Here is an 18,439-nt window from a genome sequence, read left to right as displayed (position 1 = left end):
TGCTCAATTAAATTAAAGATGGGGTTTATTTCATTGTTAAAATAAAGTGCCTTAAGTGCAGTTTGGATGGGCCCCCGAGCACAGTGTAGGTTTTTGTTCACAGACGACTATTATTTAGAACACATGTGACAAGAGTAACAGCTGATGTCAAGTGTGTGTGTCCTCTGTCCCAGTTACCCTGTCTTTCCAAACTAACAAGTTCACCCTCTTGCGATCAAAGGGGCCTCAAGATTTATCGCTTTAATTTGGCAGTGAAAATGGCTGATGGCGGCTGTTACCAGGCGGAGGGCCCCCTGTTAGCACTTAGCTGGCTAACTAGAGTGACGGGCATCTGGCTGGGTGGCTGCCTGGCTGTGTGTACCCTGGGTTCCTCCCCCATTTGCCCCACGCTGACCTCGCACAACTCAATTCTCCTTGAAGCAAGGCACCATGCAGGCATTTCCTGACAATTTATGTCCTTGTGCCACAAGCAGGGGCATGCCCTGCACTAAAATCCTATCCCTGGCCCATATAGCACACGCGCCCTGGCCCCCCAGAAGACTGGTTATAGTGTTGCACCACTGTCTGTGAGGCAGGGTCATTACTTGTAGTGCCGGTGTTACGCTGAATTACTACGATTCACCTATATTTTACTGCAAACTATAGTAGTGAATGTGCTCCAAGCAGCCATTGGTGGGTTTTTTTTACCAGATTTCATTTGCTGAGCATTATGCTTTTCCAGGAACACTCAGCGACACACTCACACAGTAACACACGTTCACACCTGGAAGCTGCCCAGTACAATCACAGTTTGATCCGTTGGCCACTTAGGAGCCCACCTGGGGCAGCTGGGGGTTAAGTACCCTGCTCCGGGGCATCTCGCTGGGGCCAATGAAGGAAGGGAAACAGGAAATTGAAACTTGCTTGTTGTGAAACTTACTGATATTCACTATGACGCACTACTTGTTTTTTCCTGTGAGTTTCAATAAATTACAAATTGATTTTCATAGATTACAGAAATTAATTTATCTGATTTACATGCAAAGAAGGAAACCCCCCCCCCCCTTTTACATCTAAGACATCACAAAAACCGGAAAAGGCTCAGCAGTAGTGTAAAGTATGCACGTGCGTGTCGCAGATGGGCTTCTTAAGAATGCTATTGATATTATATTGACACTGATATAAGTCTATGGGGAGCACACGAGTCAGTTGCACTTAAATAGTTATAAAACTGCCTCTGCAAGGGAAAGCAATAATTGCACTTTATCCAACAATGTTGAATCAGGGAGCTAAAGAAGCAACAGAGGGCCTATGTGATTAATGCAAATTAGGGACATCAGTGGGTGCGTTGGGGGATTATGTCTACATCTCCACTACATGTCTTGTTCTCCAAAGGTTAAGTGGCTGCTTTTGCCAGCTGATTCGGCCATATGCTCATCTGTGCATTTGACACTGGGGCGCCATACGCTCACACTACAAATGCTGCCTCCTGAATATGCAGTCAATTAAAAAGGACATTGCTCACCAGCTCACTCTATTGAGCTTCAAGTTGTTAAACGGAAATACATCTTGTGATACCGCAGACAAATCTAAGATGTGCTAGTTTTAAAGGTTGCATTGCAGTGGCTTATGATCGGAGTCACGCTCACTCGCACAGCCTACCGTCTTTTGCATAACTTGTTGCATAAGCACTCTTCTGGCAGGCACACTGTCATGTACGGTCCGTGTCATTTCTGCTTTTGGTTGGGCTTATTACAGTACAGCCTGTTCCCTAATGTCACTGTGGTTGCAAAACCACACAAGCCATCTCTCCCTGTCTTTCTTTCTGTCATCTAAGAATTGGCTTCCTGTTTTCATTGTGTTCTCTCTCGCTCTCTGGAGGTGTCGTAACCCAGGAGAACGTGCCAAGAACAAACCAAGGTCTGGTCGGGAGAGTTCACTGCCGCACACACCCACACAAATGCACGCCTATTTTGTGCACACACGCACAACATCTGGATGTTGTGCGTGTGTGCGTACGTGTGTTTGATGTGTGATGTGTATGGCATGTACAGTACTTGTTGCCAAGCCATAAAAAAGTCGTTTGCCTGGGCCTGATCTGATGTGCCCTTCAACAGATCCCTGTGTGTGTGCATGCCAGGTTCCTGTCTCTCATTTTAATGTTCTACAATGTTGTACACATTCGTAAAGTATAGGTTAACCTGGCAATACAGACCATAGCTCAAGGGCTGCACACAAGCGGAGTGTGGTGCAAGAATAATCAGTAACTTAATGTCTTTGAATCAAGAGGAGCAATGCACCAGCCATGCATATTAAAGGAATAGTTCAGATTGTTTGAAGTAGGGTTGTATGAAGGTTCTTATCTATAGTTAGTGTGTTACCTAAAGAAGAGGAATTTGCATTTGTTCTGGGTGTTCAGTGGCATAAATAACATGCTTCGAGTTTGTTGGCAGTTAGCCAACATCAAGCACGAAGGAGATGACACCAACTGTGACTATTTACATAATTCATACATACACACACACACATATATATATATGTTTAGAGATTACAGATTATAGAGCTAAATGTAGGATGAATTATATATTACAATAAACCCATTAATCAATCAAATATTGAAGAATGTGGATTAGAAAAAGATAAAGAGGATTAAATAATGAAAACCTTCAGGTGTCTCAAAACAAAAGCATTTCCATGTCGTCAGTCACACGTGTCAGTTCCACCTGGTTCTGCACAAGTGACGGGACATTGTGCTTCTTCATACAAAGTGGCACATGCAATGAGATGTATGTTGTCTCCACCTTAACTTTAAAACTCCCTTTCTCTTTCCGTACAGCTTTTCCAAATGTGCTAAATGTTTGTGAATATGTAATAAGCGTCCTCGCTCTTGTCTCTTGTCGTTGTGCAGCTGGTGATAAGGCCATAGTTTGTGACCAGTGTGGTGCCCAGTTCCAGACGGAGGAATCCCTGGAGGCTCATCGGAAGATCCATACCGGTATGAACACACACACACACACACACACACACAGGCACACACACACACACACACGCACACGCACAGCCAGACATATCATCTTGACACCATAGACATAAACAAAAGGATATTAGCGACTCTGCTAAATCTACATGTTTGCATTAGTTGAATTTTTCTTCCATTGTGTCGGAAATAATGAAATGCATTTAAAACAAATACACATATTCACACAGATGGCAAAAGTAAATTCAAAGTCCCATTCACACTCCCTTGGAGCATCATCTTGGATTAGTCCCACGCGCCCTAAATCAAGACAGACCCAACAGTAATCAACAAACTGGGAAAACTTGGCAGGCCGATGTTGTTTATCAGTGCTCAACTATGAAGATTGGAAGATGAGGACGATCTAGGTGCCAAGATGTAAATAGGAAGAAGTTAATCCCCCTTAAGCAGATGTGTGATGGCCCAGAACAGTTTCACTGCTGGTGATGAACTCTTTAATTTGCGGCAAAGGATTGTCTCAAATTTCCACCACTTCGTTTACGAAGATGGTGTGCTCGGGGCGAGGGTATGTGCTGGAGGATTGTGTTAGTGTGTTTGTGAGTCCCCCTTTTGTTTCTCTTTGTTGCATTTATGCTTCTCTGTGGATCCGATTATGACTCGTACAACATGTTGGACAATGGCTCCAGATTGAAGTTTAATAGACCCTGTCATGAGCTGCATGCTGCCATACTGGAGCTGATCGGATGGTGAAATGTGATATTGCCCCATGATGTAACACACTCCACATATAGAGGAGATATTAGTAGCTACAAGGACAACAATTAAATAATGTCATTCAAATAGATATAGTTTGATAAAAATGGCTTTTTGTCATTTCTTCAAATGTTAATTTAGCGGTTGTGATCCAACGTTTGATTGACGGCACTCTGGATTGGTTTCCTATATACTAACTGCCAGATTAGCACAATGCTAACGTAGCGCTGTTAAAAGTGTAAAGAGGTTACAGGTTCAATAGGATTCATCCTCTGGCCATTAGTTTGTGATATTGTGCATGCAGAGTTTAGGACACTGGAGGAAAAGCCCGTCTCCCAAAAATGGAAGCATCTTCTGGGGAGCGTGAATGTTACCATCTTCCCAGAAGACTTTGATATGTTTTTATTCCTTTTTATAGAGGCATTGGAGAAAAGGTCAAAGGGGGGGTCACCCACCAAGCGATCCACATTGCTGCCCCAGCATGTCAAACAAAATGAGATGAGAGAAAAGAAGTTCATTCATTCCAGATACCGATCCCCAAAATAGCCACACATCATCATTATCATCATCTTGTGTTTTGTCCTTCATCTGAAGCTGTGACCCTTAGGCTCCCTGTAGCAGCTCCCATTGCGTGGCTCTTCTATTCTTTGCATCCACTCATGCCCCCCCCCCCACAACATTTGAGAGGGGAAGATAGGGCAGTGTAGTCAGGATATGGGGGTTACTCCTGAGGGGCATGCCCTCAGCCAATCAGCTCCATGGAGGTAGAGGAGGGTTAAACGAGGCTAATGATCCAACAGCCATAACAGCGGAAAGGAGCACTCTAAATATAGGCATTCCAGTCTGGAACGAATGGTAGGGGTTGTGGGGGGCTGAGGGGGGGTCGGCTGAGACGGGCGCAGCAGCCGGGGCCAGACGTGTCTTCCTGCCAGACAACTGGCGCAGCAGTAATAGTATAGTAATCATCCATGTGTTGAGCCCCTCTGAGGGATCAGAGTCTGAAGAATTGGCTCTAGTAGAATATGACAAGGCACTTTCACTGCACCATATGATTCTCACTTTCACTTTCTCCGTGCATCTACTGTACACCTATATTATGACATCGCCCCCCCCCCCCCCCCTCCTATGAAAGCATGCCTCTCATTTTCAATATTGGACTCACTGATTGCTGCCACTACCGTGACTCTCAGAATCAATAGTGAGCTGAAGGTTGACAGCAGTTAGCTGGTCTGTTATCCAGCACGGCGGTGACTGATGAGAAGAAAGTGAGAGATGTAAACAAACCGCTCCCCCCGTGCGCCTCTCGCTCCATCTTTGTAGAGACTTAATAGGAACTTGTCAAATGTACTTTGATGCAGCGCGTCATCACAATTTAAAGTGTAGCATCTAAAGCACCGTCCTGGGTTTACTCTAGAAGTCTATTTTCTATCCATTTAGTTAATTTCCCACCTGACGGACTCTGCAGGCTGGCCAGGAAGTGTACGTTTAAATGTTTGGCCGTCAGAACTGTGATCATAGATACTTTTGGCATATTTTGTCATGCATGCAGATTATCATTAAACGCCATGGATATTCATGGTCCCCAAGGATGAACCTAACAACGACATGGACTTCTTTCATATGTCTAGAGAATAAAATAAGGATATCTCCGCAGAATATACAGAGACTGCATTCAATACAAAAGCAGCTCCACTGGACCGTACGGTGTTAAATCAGTTTGAGCTTAACAAACATGGATTTATTTATACAGAAATGTCTGTGTGTACAGTACTCAAGACACAAAACATCAGAGGGGGTGTGTGGTGGGAGCATGGGGTTACTGTTGGCCATCAAAGCCAGATTTGATCTCCGCCCGCCTCTTGGCAGCTCTTCAGCCGTTGGCTAATGTTCTCTGATGGCAATATTTGGCCTCCGAAACTGTAGCTGTTTCTTGTTGCTCTGAATGGGAGCTATTGTGTCATCTCCTCTGTTGGCCTGATCAGCTGCAGTCTGACTCGACCTCGGTCTCTTTCTCAGTTTGTCGTCTTCTTTTACCACGGCTGCCCTTGGTATATCACACGAGAGCCTTCATACAGTAGGTGGCACGTATAGTGGGTGGTGATCCAAAACCATGGCATAGTGTGGAGGTCGTTGAGCATTCCTGTCGCTGTCGTCATTCCTAACAGACGTGTGTGTGTGTGTGTGTGTGTGTGTGTGTGTGTGTGTGTGTGTGTGTGTGTGTGTGTGTGTGTGTGTGTGTGTGTGTGTGTGTTTGGGGGGGACTGGTCGGGATGCCAAGGGAACTAGCAGCAAAACATCATGTGGCTGTTTTTACCCACTGAACTCGTGCAAATGCACAAACACACTGTGAACTATCCCCTTCTTTGGCACACACACACACACACACACACACACACACACACAAATAAATCCAGGAATGCCTGTGTTCAGGAGCCAAAGTCACTTGTGAGTTGCATTACATCTAACGACGCCTCATTTTTGTCACATATTTTCCCAAATTGAATGGCATCGCATCAGAGTGTCTTAATGTGTGTAACCTGGGACCGTCATGGCGCTCTTGTCCTCAGCTCTTGTCGTAGCTCATTTGGTCCCGTCTGTCTCGTTTCCTCCGATTGTTCTGCTTTGTATACACTGAGACTTGTTCTCTGTCTTAAAGTCTTTGCACTGCTCGCAGCCTTCCAGGAAAATACAACTTGTAAAGCTACATGCTTATAGGGAAGATTTCCATTTCATCATGTGGATGTCAGGTGAGCGTCTAATGTGCAGACTGACATGACACTAGGCCAGTATGAATGCCAGTCAAAGGAAAAGAAAACTCAGGTTATATCTGTGCATCTGATGTATTAATAATAACCCTGGTTCAGAACTCTTACACTTCGTGACCTGGAAGGTTATCTGAACTTTTACGCCATTCATCCAATTTGAAACGGGACGAATGTTAGAAACCCTTTCTTGAGGTTTGATAGACGCTCCTCTTCGCCACCTAAACACAGACAAGGATGTGACTTCACGTGATGCCACTCTGCAGTCCAAATGTCCTGGAATACCAAAAAGGTTCTTTGTTTGAAATGTTAAATAACGTGCCGTACGTGTGCCGTCCTTATCCTCCGGGACCACATGCAGGCACACGGGTCAGGCTTTTATCTAAAGCAATTTCTTCAATGTTGACACGGGCATCGCATTTAGCTGTTTAGCTGTCAACATTGGAATATTGACTTTCATTTTATGGGCCAGAAAAAGAAGATTGTATCTACTAATGAGGTATGTATTTATTTTTTAAATGAAAGACAATAAATATGAGCTGTTGACGGGAGCAGTAGGATTAAAGGAGCTAGTTGTGATATCGGCTGTAAACGGTTCCCAACACCGTCTAAATGTGGATTTTGTCCCGCACAGTAAAGTCGTATTGGGAAGCTGTTGTGCTCACTTCAACGCGGCCACTTCCAACGTGTCATGTCCAGTAAAGCCTCTCCTCGTCGGGCTGTACGAGACACATCTGAGCTGCAGTTTTCTCATTCTGCCTTTTATATCGATAAAGTTATCTTCATTTATTTCTTTCCATTAGACTGTTTTGGTCGCCACCATAATTGATGGCTCTTGTATTTTATTGGTAAAGCCCACCACGCTCACATTCCACTTGATTAAACTGTAGCTTGTTGCAGAAAAGCAAAAGGTCAGAATATGTTCACAGAGAAAGTGGCTCGCAAACAAAAAAACGAAGCAATAAATTTAAGTTAAATTACTTTCTTTTGTTTAGTTTTTTCGCCCGTCTGCTGATTGATGCATTTCACAGACTCTGCAGGCTCTCTAACTGCCGATCTGAACCATATATCCTCGTGCATACTTTGTCATTTGCACTGAAATCTGCACATTCATTCATCAAACTGAGGCCACATCCAGTACGAGCAGCTGCCTGTTGTTCAACATGAGCTGGAGAAACTACGGGAACTCCCATGTGAGCTGTGTAGAAATGAGTCCACAGAAGAATTTGTTGTCCAACTGTTTATACATGAATCATCTCCATACACACACACACACACACACACACACACACACACACACGCATCCAAATCCACATATAATAGAAGGGGGAGGCTTCTCACTCTTTTCTCTGTCTTTCTTTATCTCCCTCCGTCCTTTTTTAAAGTCTTGTAATACAGGGAAAATATGCAAACCATGGAGTGGCAATAGTGGGTTTAGCCAGTGGGAACACAGCGTGATTCCAGCAGGCCTCTGCCGCAGAGTAAACACTTTCTTTTCTCAAGCCAGAAATAGTTTGGCTGAAGACGGAGCGGCAGAAAGGGAGGGAGGACAGGAGGAGAGACAGAGAGACAGAGGAGAGGGGGGGGGGGGGGGGGGAAGCAAGTACAACAAGGTTATAATGGTCTGAAAAAAAGCTCTTTATAGTCACATTATTTCTTTTCTTCCTCGTAAATTGTTCGCCGGTGGCCTTGCAATCAGTTACTTCAAATACAAACACATGCGCACACACACACACAGAGTCCAGTCATGTCACTCAAGCAAATTAGGCCAATGGCAGCGCTACACAGGGGTCACGTCAAAAGTGGCGATTGTCTCAATCACATTAGTCCAGCGCTGGCATCTGTTTAGCATTTAGTTAATTGTGATGTTATTAAGTTGTCAGTGAGCATTAGGGCGGTGATAAGCAAAGCAAATATTCTTCCAGCCCGGGCAGGCTGTGCTACACACGTGTTGCTGATACACACACACACACACACACACACACACACACACACACACACACACAGGAACATACAACTCAACAAAGTGTGAATGTGATTCCACTCAACCCCACTGCCATTTGAAATGATTTTCATAGAGCAGTATGTTTATGAGCTGCAATAAAGCAGGATAATTAAATGAATCGATTTTCTATCTGTTGTATCATAAGAACAAATCTTTAAGACGGAGATAGTAGAAAGTGTTGTCTGTGGCTCACAGGTTATTCCCCTGTATAATATCTATTTACTGCTGAAATGGTTGTAAGATTACTTTGTAAAGCCCCGCAGCTCCCTTTACCTCTGTCTCTAAACAAATAGCTCTTTCTCTCTGCCGCCCTCCATCGCCCCCTCCTTAGCACTCACTCTCACTCACCTCCCAAAATAAGAAGCGTACAAGTGGTCAGAGACACTATCGGTGGCTAAATTAAATCAAGTGGCACTAGCTGGACTACAGTCACTTCTTCTGCCTCTCTCTCCCTCAGCAAACAAATTTTTCCCCAGATAAGATCTAAATGAGTTTTTCCAGGCGGAGGAAGATCCTGTGTTTGGCTGATGGATACTGTGCACAGCTTCAGTGTGACCAACACCCTGTAGTAATCATCCGCCACGGCCATAAGTGTTATGCACAGCGGCCTATGTGAATAGGGGATGTGTGTAAATGAGATAAAATGTGTGAATGAGAGTTGGCACTGCTACGTTCCCTCGCACCCAGCTTCATTCATTGAGAAATACCCAACTGGGCCTCTGCGCTGCGGAGCCTCAGTGCCGAGGCTTAGTGTCATGGTGGGCACCGTCGTATTGATGCGTCGCCACAGGAAACCATGGGACAACAGCATGTCAGGGAGGGAGGTATTATTCTTATAAGGGGGAAATAGGTGGGTGGGATCCAGTAGAAAATTGGGATGTCCGTAGTGGTGCAACAATCTGGCTGCGGGAGAATCCCCACATGGACGGATCATTGTAAAACCAGGGGCAGCAGCCACACATCCAGAGAGACCAATAAAATGATGTGGGAGGGTGGGATGAGGGGAGGGGGGGGTTGGATTATAGACTCCCAGAGGGCTCTGCGATTCACAGGCCATAAAATGGAAGTCAGCAGGACACACTGCAAATCTGGCCAGCCAATAACCACCATCCCCTTCCTCCCTACTTCGACCCTGAGGATGTGTCGCAACCGCACGTCACAATGCAACCCCGGCGAGTCCCATTGTCGGACAATCTCAAATCCTCGGATGCCGCTATTCTCCCCCCCCCCCCCCCCCGTTACATTTGCAAGTCGGCCACCGCGGCTTTGTTCACGATCCGCTTGTTAGAAAAAGAAAATCTAGATAAGGAAAGAGACAGAACAGTAGAAATCTACGACGGCCTTTAGTCATCTGGGAATAACAAAAAAGGCAGCTTTTGTCAGGAGGTTCCCTACTTTCAGATATCACATTTTAACCTTGGCATGGCGAGGTCTTTGAATATAAAAGGATTCGCCCAAGAGAGTGAAGGAGAGAAAGAGACGTGGAACACTGGCCTCACGTCAACAATAGCCAGGGTTCTTTTGTCCACGCTGTTATTTGAAGTAAATCTCCCTCTGTAATTAGATTGGAGCTGTTTGTGGACATCTTAGGAGAGCGCGTCCGTGTTAAAACAGCAACGCGCGAGGGCCCTTTTAATTTACAGTGCAAATACCTTTCGATTAGCGTGGAGGAAGAGGAGGGGGCAGTGGGGACTGAAGAGACGGGACAATAGAGGAGCCTTTCAGTCCTTTTCTTTTTGTTGTTGTTGTTTGAGAGCGGGAAGAGGTTCGAGCAGCTCTCCTGTGTTCCTTAATTGTGAAGCAAGGAGATTAGTACGAGTGCGTCCGACCTTTCACCCCAAACAAAGGAGCCATCGGATCCGGTTGCCTAGTGACACGAGGTTTCGCACCGGCAAATTTAGCCACTGCCTTTACCCCTCCTTGTGGTGCATCGAGAGAAGGAATGGAATCCCGTGCACCCTTATGCAAACCATCTCTGCCCCCGTCCGTCTGACGGCACCCGTAATGGCAACGAGCAGCCGCGCTAATGAAAATGGCCGTTCATCCTCACTCCAAGTCTGTCTCTGAGACTCTTATAAAAGTTAATGTACCCGTGACAATGACATTCAGAAGACCATTTAGCTTTGGACAAATGCTGCATTTCTTGGTGGCAAGAGCAGCCGGGCACACAGGAATGTCCTCTTACACTGCGTGCAGCTCAATCAAAGGGCACTTAGCAGTGTCATATTGATTATGGGAGCTTAACCCTCGTCAATCTTTGATGGGTCATTTTGGCAGCCTTCCCGTAGATGGCTTCGATGAGCAGAACTGCCTCAGCGGAAGAGAAAAGGGTTTCCTCTGCTGAAGTCAGGGCTGGTCACTCCCAACATAACCATAGACCTGTGCTCACGGGAGGGAGACGGCAGCACAGCCGTGAGTTCACGACTGCGTCTCTGTCTCGAGGCAGAAAAACACTGTTCTGGACTATCCCAATTATGAAAAGGACATTTAGACCTAATTAATTATTGTTCCATTTGATGGGCTGACTTCATCTCTCTATAAAGGAAATGAACTACTTAAGAAAGCAACATGTAATGTTTGATTTCTAGGTTGTCCAATGACTACAACCCTCCGCAGCAGATGATATGTGTCAACTAATGATGTTACGTAAAGATGTTACAGCACATTTAGAGAAATGGGAATTTCCAGGCTGGTGGGCCTCAATCATAATTTGAGTTTGTTCCAGTGGTTTATTTCAGGAATAAACAGGAAAGAAACATAAATGCTCGACAGATTTCCTTTTCCTCGTGGACTATCTTTCTCTTTGCACATGTTGGCTTCACTCTGCTGCATTCACAGCATGTCAAAGTCAGAAACTCAAACCTGAAAGGTCTGGAGTTTTTATCTCATTCACACTTTACTGCTAACGCTTCCCTGTTCTGTGTTGTTTGGAAATGATCTTTAGGGGTCGTGAAGTCGACCCTGAACGATCCGCTTCTTTGCATGTTCAGCCCACAGGCTACAAATATAATCTTCTTAACATGCTGCCTCGTTTTTTAAATCTAGCTCCATTTTAAACCGTTGTTTCTACCTCCCAGGCAGCAACTGGTTCACACATTACTCATCTAAATATTCCCAAAATAATTAATTACAGTGCACTTGTAAATCATGCAACGGCGACATTATCGTCATATCGTCACGTTGTATCATCGCCTTACTGCGCGGCAGAGATTCAAACGTCTCTTTTGCACACGTCTTTGTGAATGGGCAACGTGTGACATGTGGGGGAAGAGAGCGTTAATGCAAACCAGAGACCTCAGGTGTGGGATGTCTTTAAAACTCAAGATACTCTTCCTGCACAACCCCGAAGACTGCTGATCTGTTCAAACTTCACAGCGCTGACGTGTCTCGTCTGTGGAGGAGTGAAGTCTCTCGCCTCAACTGGCCCGGCTCAGGTCGGCTCTTGACGCCCGTACGGCGTCCTGAAGCAGCTGCTGTGCTTTTAGACGGCGAGGAGTGAAACAGAGAGCAGTCATTGAGTTGAGTTTGTCTTGAAGGTGGCCTGCGAGGACAATACTCCGAAAAGAAACTCAAGTGGGACCCATTACACCCCACCGAGGGCAGACTCTTATCAGTTAATAGCAGGTTTCCCCTTGAGAGCAGATTGTTTTGATAGATGGCACCTGGTCAGGCCTTTGCAACCGGTCACACAAAAAACACACGAGTGTATGTTAGATAAGCTCTGTGAGGGGAGACGAATACAGAATAAAGAGCTTCCTGTGAGTGCTCATTTGTTAAAAGTATATGAAAGTACACTTCCTCTTCTTCTTCGTTGGTGGTAACTACGAGTCCTGTGCATGTTTGCTCAGGTGTGTTCGGCGTGAATCAGCATTTCGCTTGATTAGTCGGGTTTCTTGCAACAGATTACACATTTGACGTGCTCTATTTGGAGAAAGTGCTGACACCTGGAATGCTTTGATCTCGGTTGCTGTTGACTCCGCGTGTCGTACATTAGTTTGCATTTCATCGTACAGTGTAGTCCCATGTTGAGTTGCTGCACAGGTACAACAACCTGCACAGGCTCTGCTGCTGATTAAGACCTTTCCTTGCAGCTGCCATAAACAGATTGGACAATGAGTTAATGTGTTTCAGGTTGTGTGAGAGCTGCTGCCGTGGAACAATGCTTTCCCAATAACAAGTGCACATTTTAGTTCGACATATCATTTCAAACTAACTCACCGATGTAATAAAACAAAAGGAGCTGCTAAACTTCCTTTTGGCAAGCAGAGTGCCAGACACTTGACAGGACCATTTAAATATCAGAGTGAATCTAAGCGGCAGAGAGAGAGAAATAGTCCCGTACGATGTACTGATGGCCAACGCGGTCGTGTTTCTATCCGCTCACAGGTGGTTAATAATATAAAGGTCTGTCCTGAGCTGATTCAACAAGTTCCAGGAGTCTTTGTTTACAGTCGGACGTGCTGTAGGACCAGAAACCTGCTTTGAAACCAGGGCTCTTGTTGTGAAATGAGCACAGAGCACACACTGTTTCACTTTTGCTATCATTATTTCAGACGAGAGTTGAATGTCGTGCATTATTGAATGCAAGTTTTAATTACTGTTGAATATTAATGATGTCGTATAATGAAAAGGAAGCTGTGTATGAAAGGTTGAAATGCATCGTGTACACATAAAGCTTATTTAAGAGCAATAGAAACTCTTCCCCTGATCCTCCCCTAGTCACTGATCACCCCCCCCCCCCTGTTGTCTTTGCTGCCCTTCCTGTTCTCATGACTCTAATATGTAAATATTCCCTTGAAAATTAATCAAGCATTTAATTATGTATTTATTCACAAGCAAATGTGCCAAAAGTCTCAGTGGCGTCAGCAACACACTCGTAAGTCAGCAGCCGGCTGTTCACTGTACGCCGACCTTCATCGACTTTAACAGCAACGGTGTCGTTTCTTTCAAATAAATCAGAAGTCAGGTGCAACCAGAGAAAGAAATGAAACAACTGCATGACATGCATTACCTCTGGAGGTCTTCTGTTCGTCAGCACGGTTACAGAAGATCTCCGGCCCTGATCTTCTTGGAGCTCGTGGACGGGTGCAGGAAGAATCCTCTAACTTTTTATAGCAAATCGTCAAAAAAAGAAAATGGCGATTTATATTTTGATGTTCTTGATTCACGTTCTTTCATCAGAAGCTGTTTGACAACTGACGTTGAATTAAAACAAAGTGAATTTGACACAAAGTATCTTGACCACTTCAGCTTTTATTTCTTTACCCCCACCCCGCCATACCCTAAAGTTTCCTACCAAGGAATGTTTGGGGGAGGGTCCCCTGGTCCGAGTGCGGTGTCCCCTTACAGTCCGGCTGAGCGGGCTCTGAGAGGTGATTGATTGGGTGGTGCCGGGGCCACCAAAGACCCTTTCTGCAGCTTTAGAGGTTAGGGGTCACCTCCTCTGCAAATCTGCTTCCTTTTGTACAGTCTCAACACCAGGAGAGCGGTGTCACATCACCCCCTCCTCGTCTCCCCCGGCCCTCCTCCCGCTGGTCTTCATCCTGGGAAAATGGGGGAGGCGTCAATTAAACCGTTTCTCACTTTCGCTTCAGTTCTCTCTATCTTCTGAAGCTGCGGCTTTAAGAAGAAGAAGAAGAAAAAAAAGCAAATTCTTTAGGTTTAAATGCAAAGAGGCGCTCAGGGCCGCGGCGCTGCTAAAAAGGGTTTGTTAAGGTTTCCTCAGAATAAAACTAACGATAATGGAGCATGCAAGCTGTTGTAGAAACACTTCTTAATGGATTACTTAAGCAAGCAATTAGTGGTACACTAGCAGCCAGATATCAGCATCTCAATGGTTTAAAATATGTGTCGGTTGTAATGATGCTATGTGGCAATTACTCTTGTTAATAGATTGATGTAAACTGCTGGGACTGAGGCGTTGATACAATGCAAACAAAGCTTATTCTGCTCTTTTTGGCGCTGTTGACAAGTTCTCTAACTAGACTCCAGAAAGTTTATTTTTTAATCCTATCGCCCTACACTGTGGAAAAACAAACTAAAACCATTAGTGATGGAGGGAAGACTTTGGGCTTTGTGGCCATCCTTAAACACCAGGGCAGAGAAGAGCCCTGCAAATGTAATCCTTTGATATGTAGTCAGTCCGAAGGGTTTGCTGAGGGATAACATTGCAATTCAGAAAATGTGGCTGGTCCTTGGCCCTCAGGGGCCTAGCCTTTGTGGTCACAGGACCAGGATTACACTTCAACCCCCACCACCACGAGCAAGCTCCCCCAACTCCCCCGGCTAAGGCCTGGGGTCAGGTGAAAGGCCAGGAATCTTAAACAGGGTAGAAAAGGAGGGAAAAGAAAGGAAAAAAAAAGTCCATCTTTTAAACATCCCCAAAATGCAGCTCTTTGACGCGGTGCTGGATCTCATTTGGATTCCACCACTGAAGACCATGGCCGGTGCTTTGTTCCCCACCCAACGAGTACATGCACGGTCTTTTTATACGTATATCTCCTTTCAAGTAATGCAAAGAACTGCGTTCTGTTTGAACTTTGAGAACTCTGTTTGAATGGACCTCCAGGAGGAATAACGTTGACCAGCAGCTCTGACATGAAGGAATATGAAGACGGGCATGTGTGTAGAAAACGTATAAAGCCAACCTTTCATCTGAGCTGCAACCATTAATCAAAATATAACATACGGCAGGTCGACTTGTTTAAAGGCCTTTAAAAGCATTAGATTAGTTCCTAGCGGCTGAGAGGAGCCAGACACTAAATCTGCTTTGATAAGCTTTTAATGTGGAGAGAGGGGACCGCTCATCCAGTGTGTCTCTATCCACACCTATTGTCCTCCTGAGGTGTCCATTGTCCAGCAGCCGCTGATGGCATGTGTGTCTCCATTAGATGCTTCTGGAGTTTATCTTGAGGACACATCACAGTTCTTTGTGGACAACGTGCGATCACGTCTCTTCCTCTGGAGTATCTTCAACTGCTAACCAAATGTTCTTGGCGTCCATGTGACATTCTGCTTCACTCTTACTGGAAGAATCATTACAGTGTGAGTTGTTTAATTTAAGACTGTGTGTTAAACGTTAGACGTACATTATGTAATTAGCGACGGAGGAATGTTACGTCCACATCATCGTTTCTGTCAACAACGCGGGATCATCATTTCCAGACGTCGTGCTCATTTCGAGTGAAACTTTACGAGGGCGCGTCGTCTCCGCGGACGGATCGGCCCCCGTCGCGGCCGCTCGGTCACATGTGTGAAGTTAGAGAAGCTGGCTCTGTTTCTGTCCTGCCCACCCAAGTGTGTGAGCGTGTGTTTGTGTCTGGTGTGTGTTGCTGTCGACTTGGTGTCAGCCAGCTTGTTTGCAGGCCAGATGTACTGAGGAAGCCATGGGGTCAAGGTGGGAGAACCCCCCCCCTCCTCTCCTCTCCCTCCACTAAAAGAAAAGTGTAGATTTATAGCATCTCTTCCTCCCACACTACACTTTATACTATCCTAGGCTCTGTCCACGTAGACGTGTGTCCTGGAGACAGAGCGGGAGAGCTAAAGATAGAGATGACGCCGCAGACACAAAGTGGCATCACGGGGAGACGGGGGAGACGCAGTGGGACGATGTCAACAACAAGTTACATTGTTTTTCTATTAAGCACAAATCTCACAATGTCTTTCATTAAGATCCTTAACGATTGTTAATGATTGTGAAGGAACAAGCAACAGGCTCATCACAGGATCTTTCTGCTTCAAGAGGTAAAAGTATTGTGCAGCCAGATCCACAATCCTGTGACGTACGACACTTATTCTATATTATGAAGATGCTGTTTCAAAAAAACTGTAACGAGATGATTCTTTCATTTCAATGTGTGGAAAGATCTCCCGCCATCAGCAGAATGTAAACGTCCTCCAGGCTGATGCGAGAGCCCTTCTCTTGTGAACACGGCTGTGATGCATCTCTAGTGTAAATCTGCTGGTCGTAGAACAGCATGTCAGTGAAACGGCGTTTACCCTCGGTGACCTCGCCGCTCCGAAACAAACACCTGACCCTCTGAACTACTTTCTACCTCAGCCATTAACCGTCTCCGCGGCGGACACTGAGGTTGTTAAGTCTCACCATATAAGAGGCTTTTTCTCTGGAGGCAAACTCCTGTGAACTGGAAGGTCATATGAGGACTTCTTCCCTTCCCTGTTGCTCTAGCCTTCCAGTGGGAACCAGTGAAGTGTGTGTGGAGAAAGAGGAGCGCCCCCTGCTGGCCAGAGGCAGCACTGAGCCCCGCACACAGCTGTCTCACACATGCTGCCCAGCACAAGCACTTTACTGCTTTATTCCCACTCATCTGTATCGCCTGTTCTTTATTCAGAGGTGACTTTATGGGGTCGTTTTGTTGCGATCGGTGCTATCATCGCCATTATATGATTATCATCCACTAATCTCTCCGATGTAATAGTCCTGCAGGACCAATTTCTGGCGCAGGATCGTTTCTTATCTGCATTTGTAGGCAATCTGGGGCAGCAGGCTTCTCACTTCTCCCCAGAGATGGAGGCTTAAGATGATGGTCTTTTAGTAATGATTTCATTTCTGCCTTCAGTGAATCCCAGTTTGATCATAGCGAGGAAGAATATTCTGCTCAGCCCAACGGATTTGGCAGCATGTTGGATTGCAGTATGAAGTTGTAGTCGTCCACGCGCCTGGTGGAGACGCATGATTCTCAGTGAGAGTAAAATATGTCGTCTTTGAGTGGATCTTTTCCAAAGTCTACATTTTTCAGAGATTATTTTGGGATTAGTTTTAATTCCTCCAGAGTAGCAGCTCTTTGTGTGAGCTATTTTAGAACCCACAGGTGGGCACATACAGGTGGTTGTTAACGGTCCTGGCTCTGAATACACTTGTTTTCTCTTTTTGTCTAAGAAGCTTTTGAGCCTCGCTGAGTTTCTCAGCTGCCTTTGATTTTGCTGTTCAAATGTGGAAAACATGAACCTCCTCTGCTCTCATCTGCCTGAGCGTGCACGCAGCGAAATGACTAAATCTACAAGCTGCCCAGTGATATTGTGATAAGTGGAGTTCCCTGGTGAAAAAGATGAAGATAGGAATTGAATCAAAGCCACGATTTAGATGGGTGGTGCGATTTCCCTGTTTCCTCTCCTTCTTTGTCACACAGAAATGAAATGTTGGCTTTGTGTGAGCGGTGGATGAGCGTGTATTAATGTGTGCACTTCCTGTTTGTTCTCCTCGCTGTCGTCTGAATTATACAGAGAGCTCAGCAGTCGTACAGTAACCCTGTTCTGCATGAGTTCATCATGTGGATGTGGGACATTACAGCAGTAAAGGAATATTATTTAGGTACTCGAGTAACAAAAGATAAGCAACCAAGATTCTTCTTCTTATTAAAGAGATGTCCCCCCCCCCCCCAGTGTTCCTGCACGTTCCACTGGGGAGACCAGCAGCTGCATATAATCCTGCTGCATAACCCCGGTCGGCTGTTATCCTTATTCATATTCTGTTTTAATATTGATGTTCTATTTGTCCTGCTACTTGTTGCTGCAGTGAGCCTCTTCCCCCTGCAGGGATCATTAAAGCCACCCCCCCCTTTTCCCACTTATTACTGTATATCATCGCGCAACAGCACACTGCTGCATGGAGCTCCACCAAAGGATGCAGATGCATGAAAAGAGAGAGAGAGAGGCAGAGAGAGACCCTGCACTCTCCCCTCACATCCCCCCCCCCCCCCCCCCCAACCTCCAAATCAATTTCTTTTAAATGGAATTAAGTGAGATTGAGGCACACCACTGTATTAGTTCTTCAAAAAGCAACCCTCACACACACTCACTTACGCACTTTCCCTCCTCCTCCTCGGCTGCCTTCCCCCCCTCGATGGAGTTTGATCGACACACAGCTGATCTATAAATAAAGGCTTTTCTTCCAACCCACAAAGTCATGTCGGCCGCTCGCAGTTTGGCTCCAAGGTCACAGCT

General features: G+C 45.6%; 1 protein-coding gene across 5 annotated transcripts in view; it reads left to right on the top strand.

The window, feature by feature from the left end:
- The window catches only part of zbtb16a (zinc finger and BTB domain containing 16a), a 122,818-nt gene that overhangs the window by 77,481 nt on the left and 26,898 nt on the right, over positions 1 to 18,439 (top strand). For all 5 annotated transcript variants that reach the window (XM_029448910.1, XM_029448911.1, XM_029448907.1 and 2 more), the window contains exon 4: positions 2,888 to 2,974. In XM_029448910.1, the coding sequence (XP_029304770.1) occupies positions 2,888 to 2,974 (87 nt within the window). The remainder of the gene's footprint in view (positions 1 to 2,887; positions 2,975 to 18,439) is intronic.

The sequence above is a fragment of the Cottoperca gobio genome, chromosome 14, assembly GCF_900634415.1.
Source record: "Cottoperca gobio chromosome 14, fCotGob3.1, whole genome shotgun sequence".
Taxonomy (NCBI): domain Eukaryota; kingdom Metazoa; phylum Chordata; class Actinopteri; order Perciformes; family Bovichtidae; genus Cottoperca; species Cottoperca gobio.
This window is presented reverse-complemented; position numbering and strand designations above follow the sequence as displayed.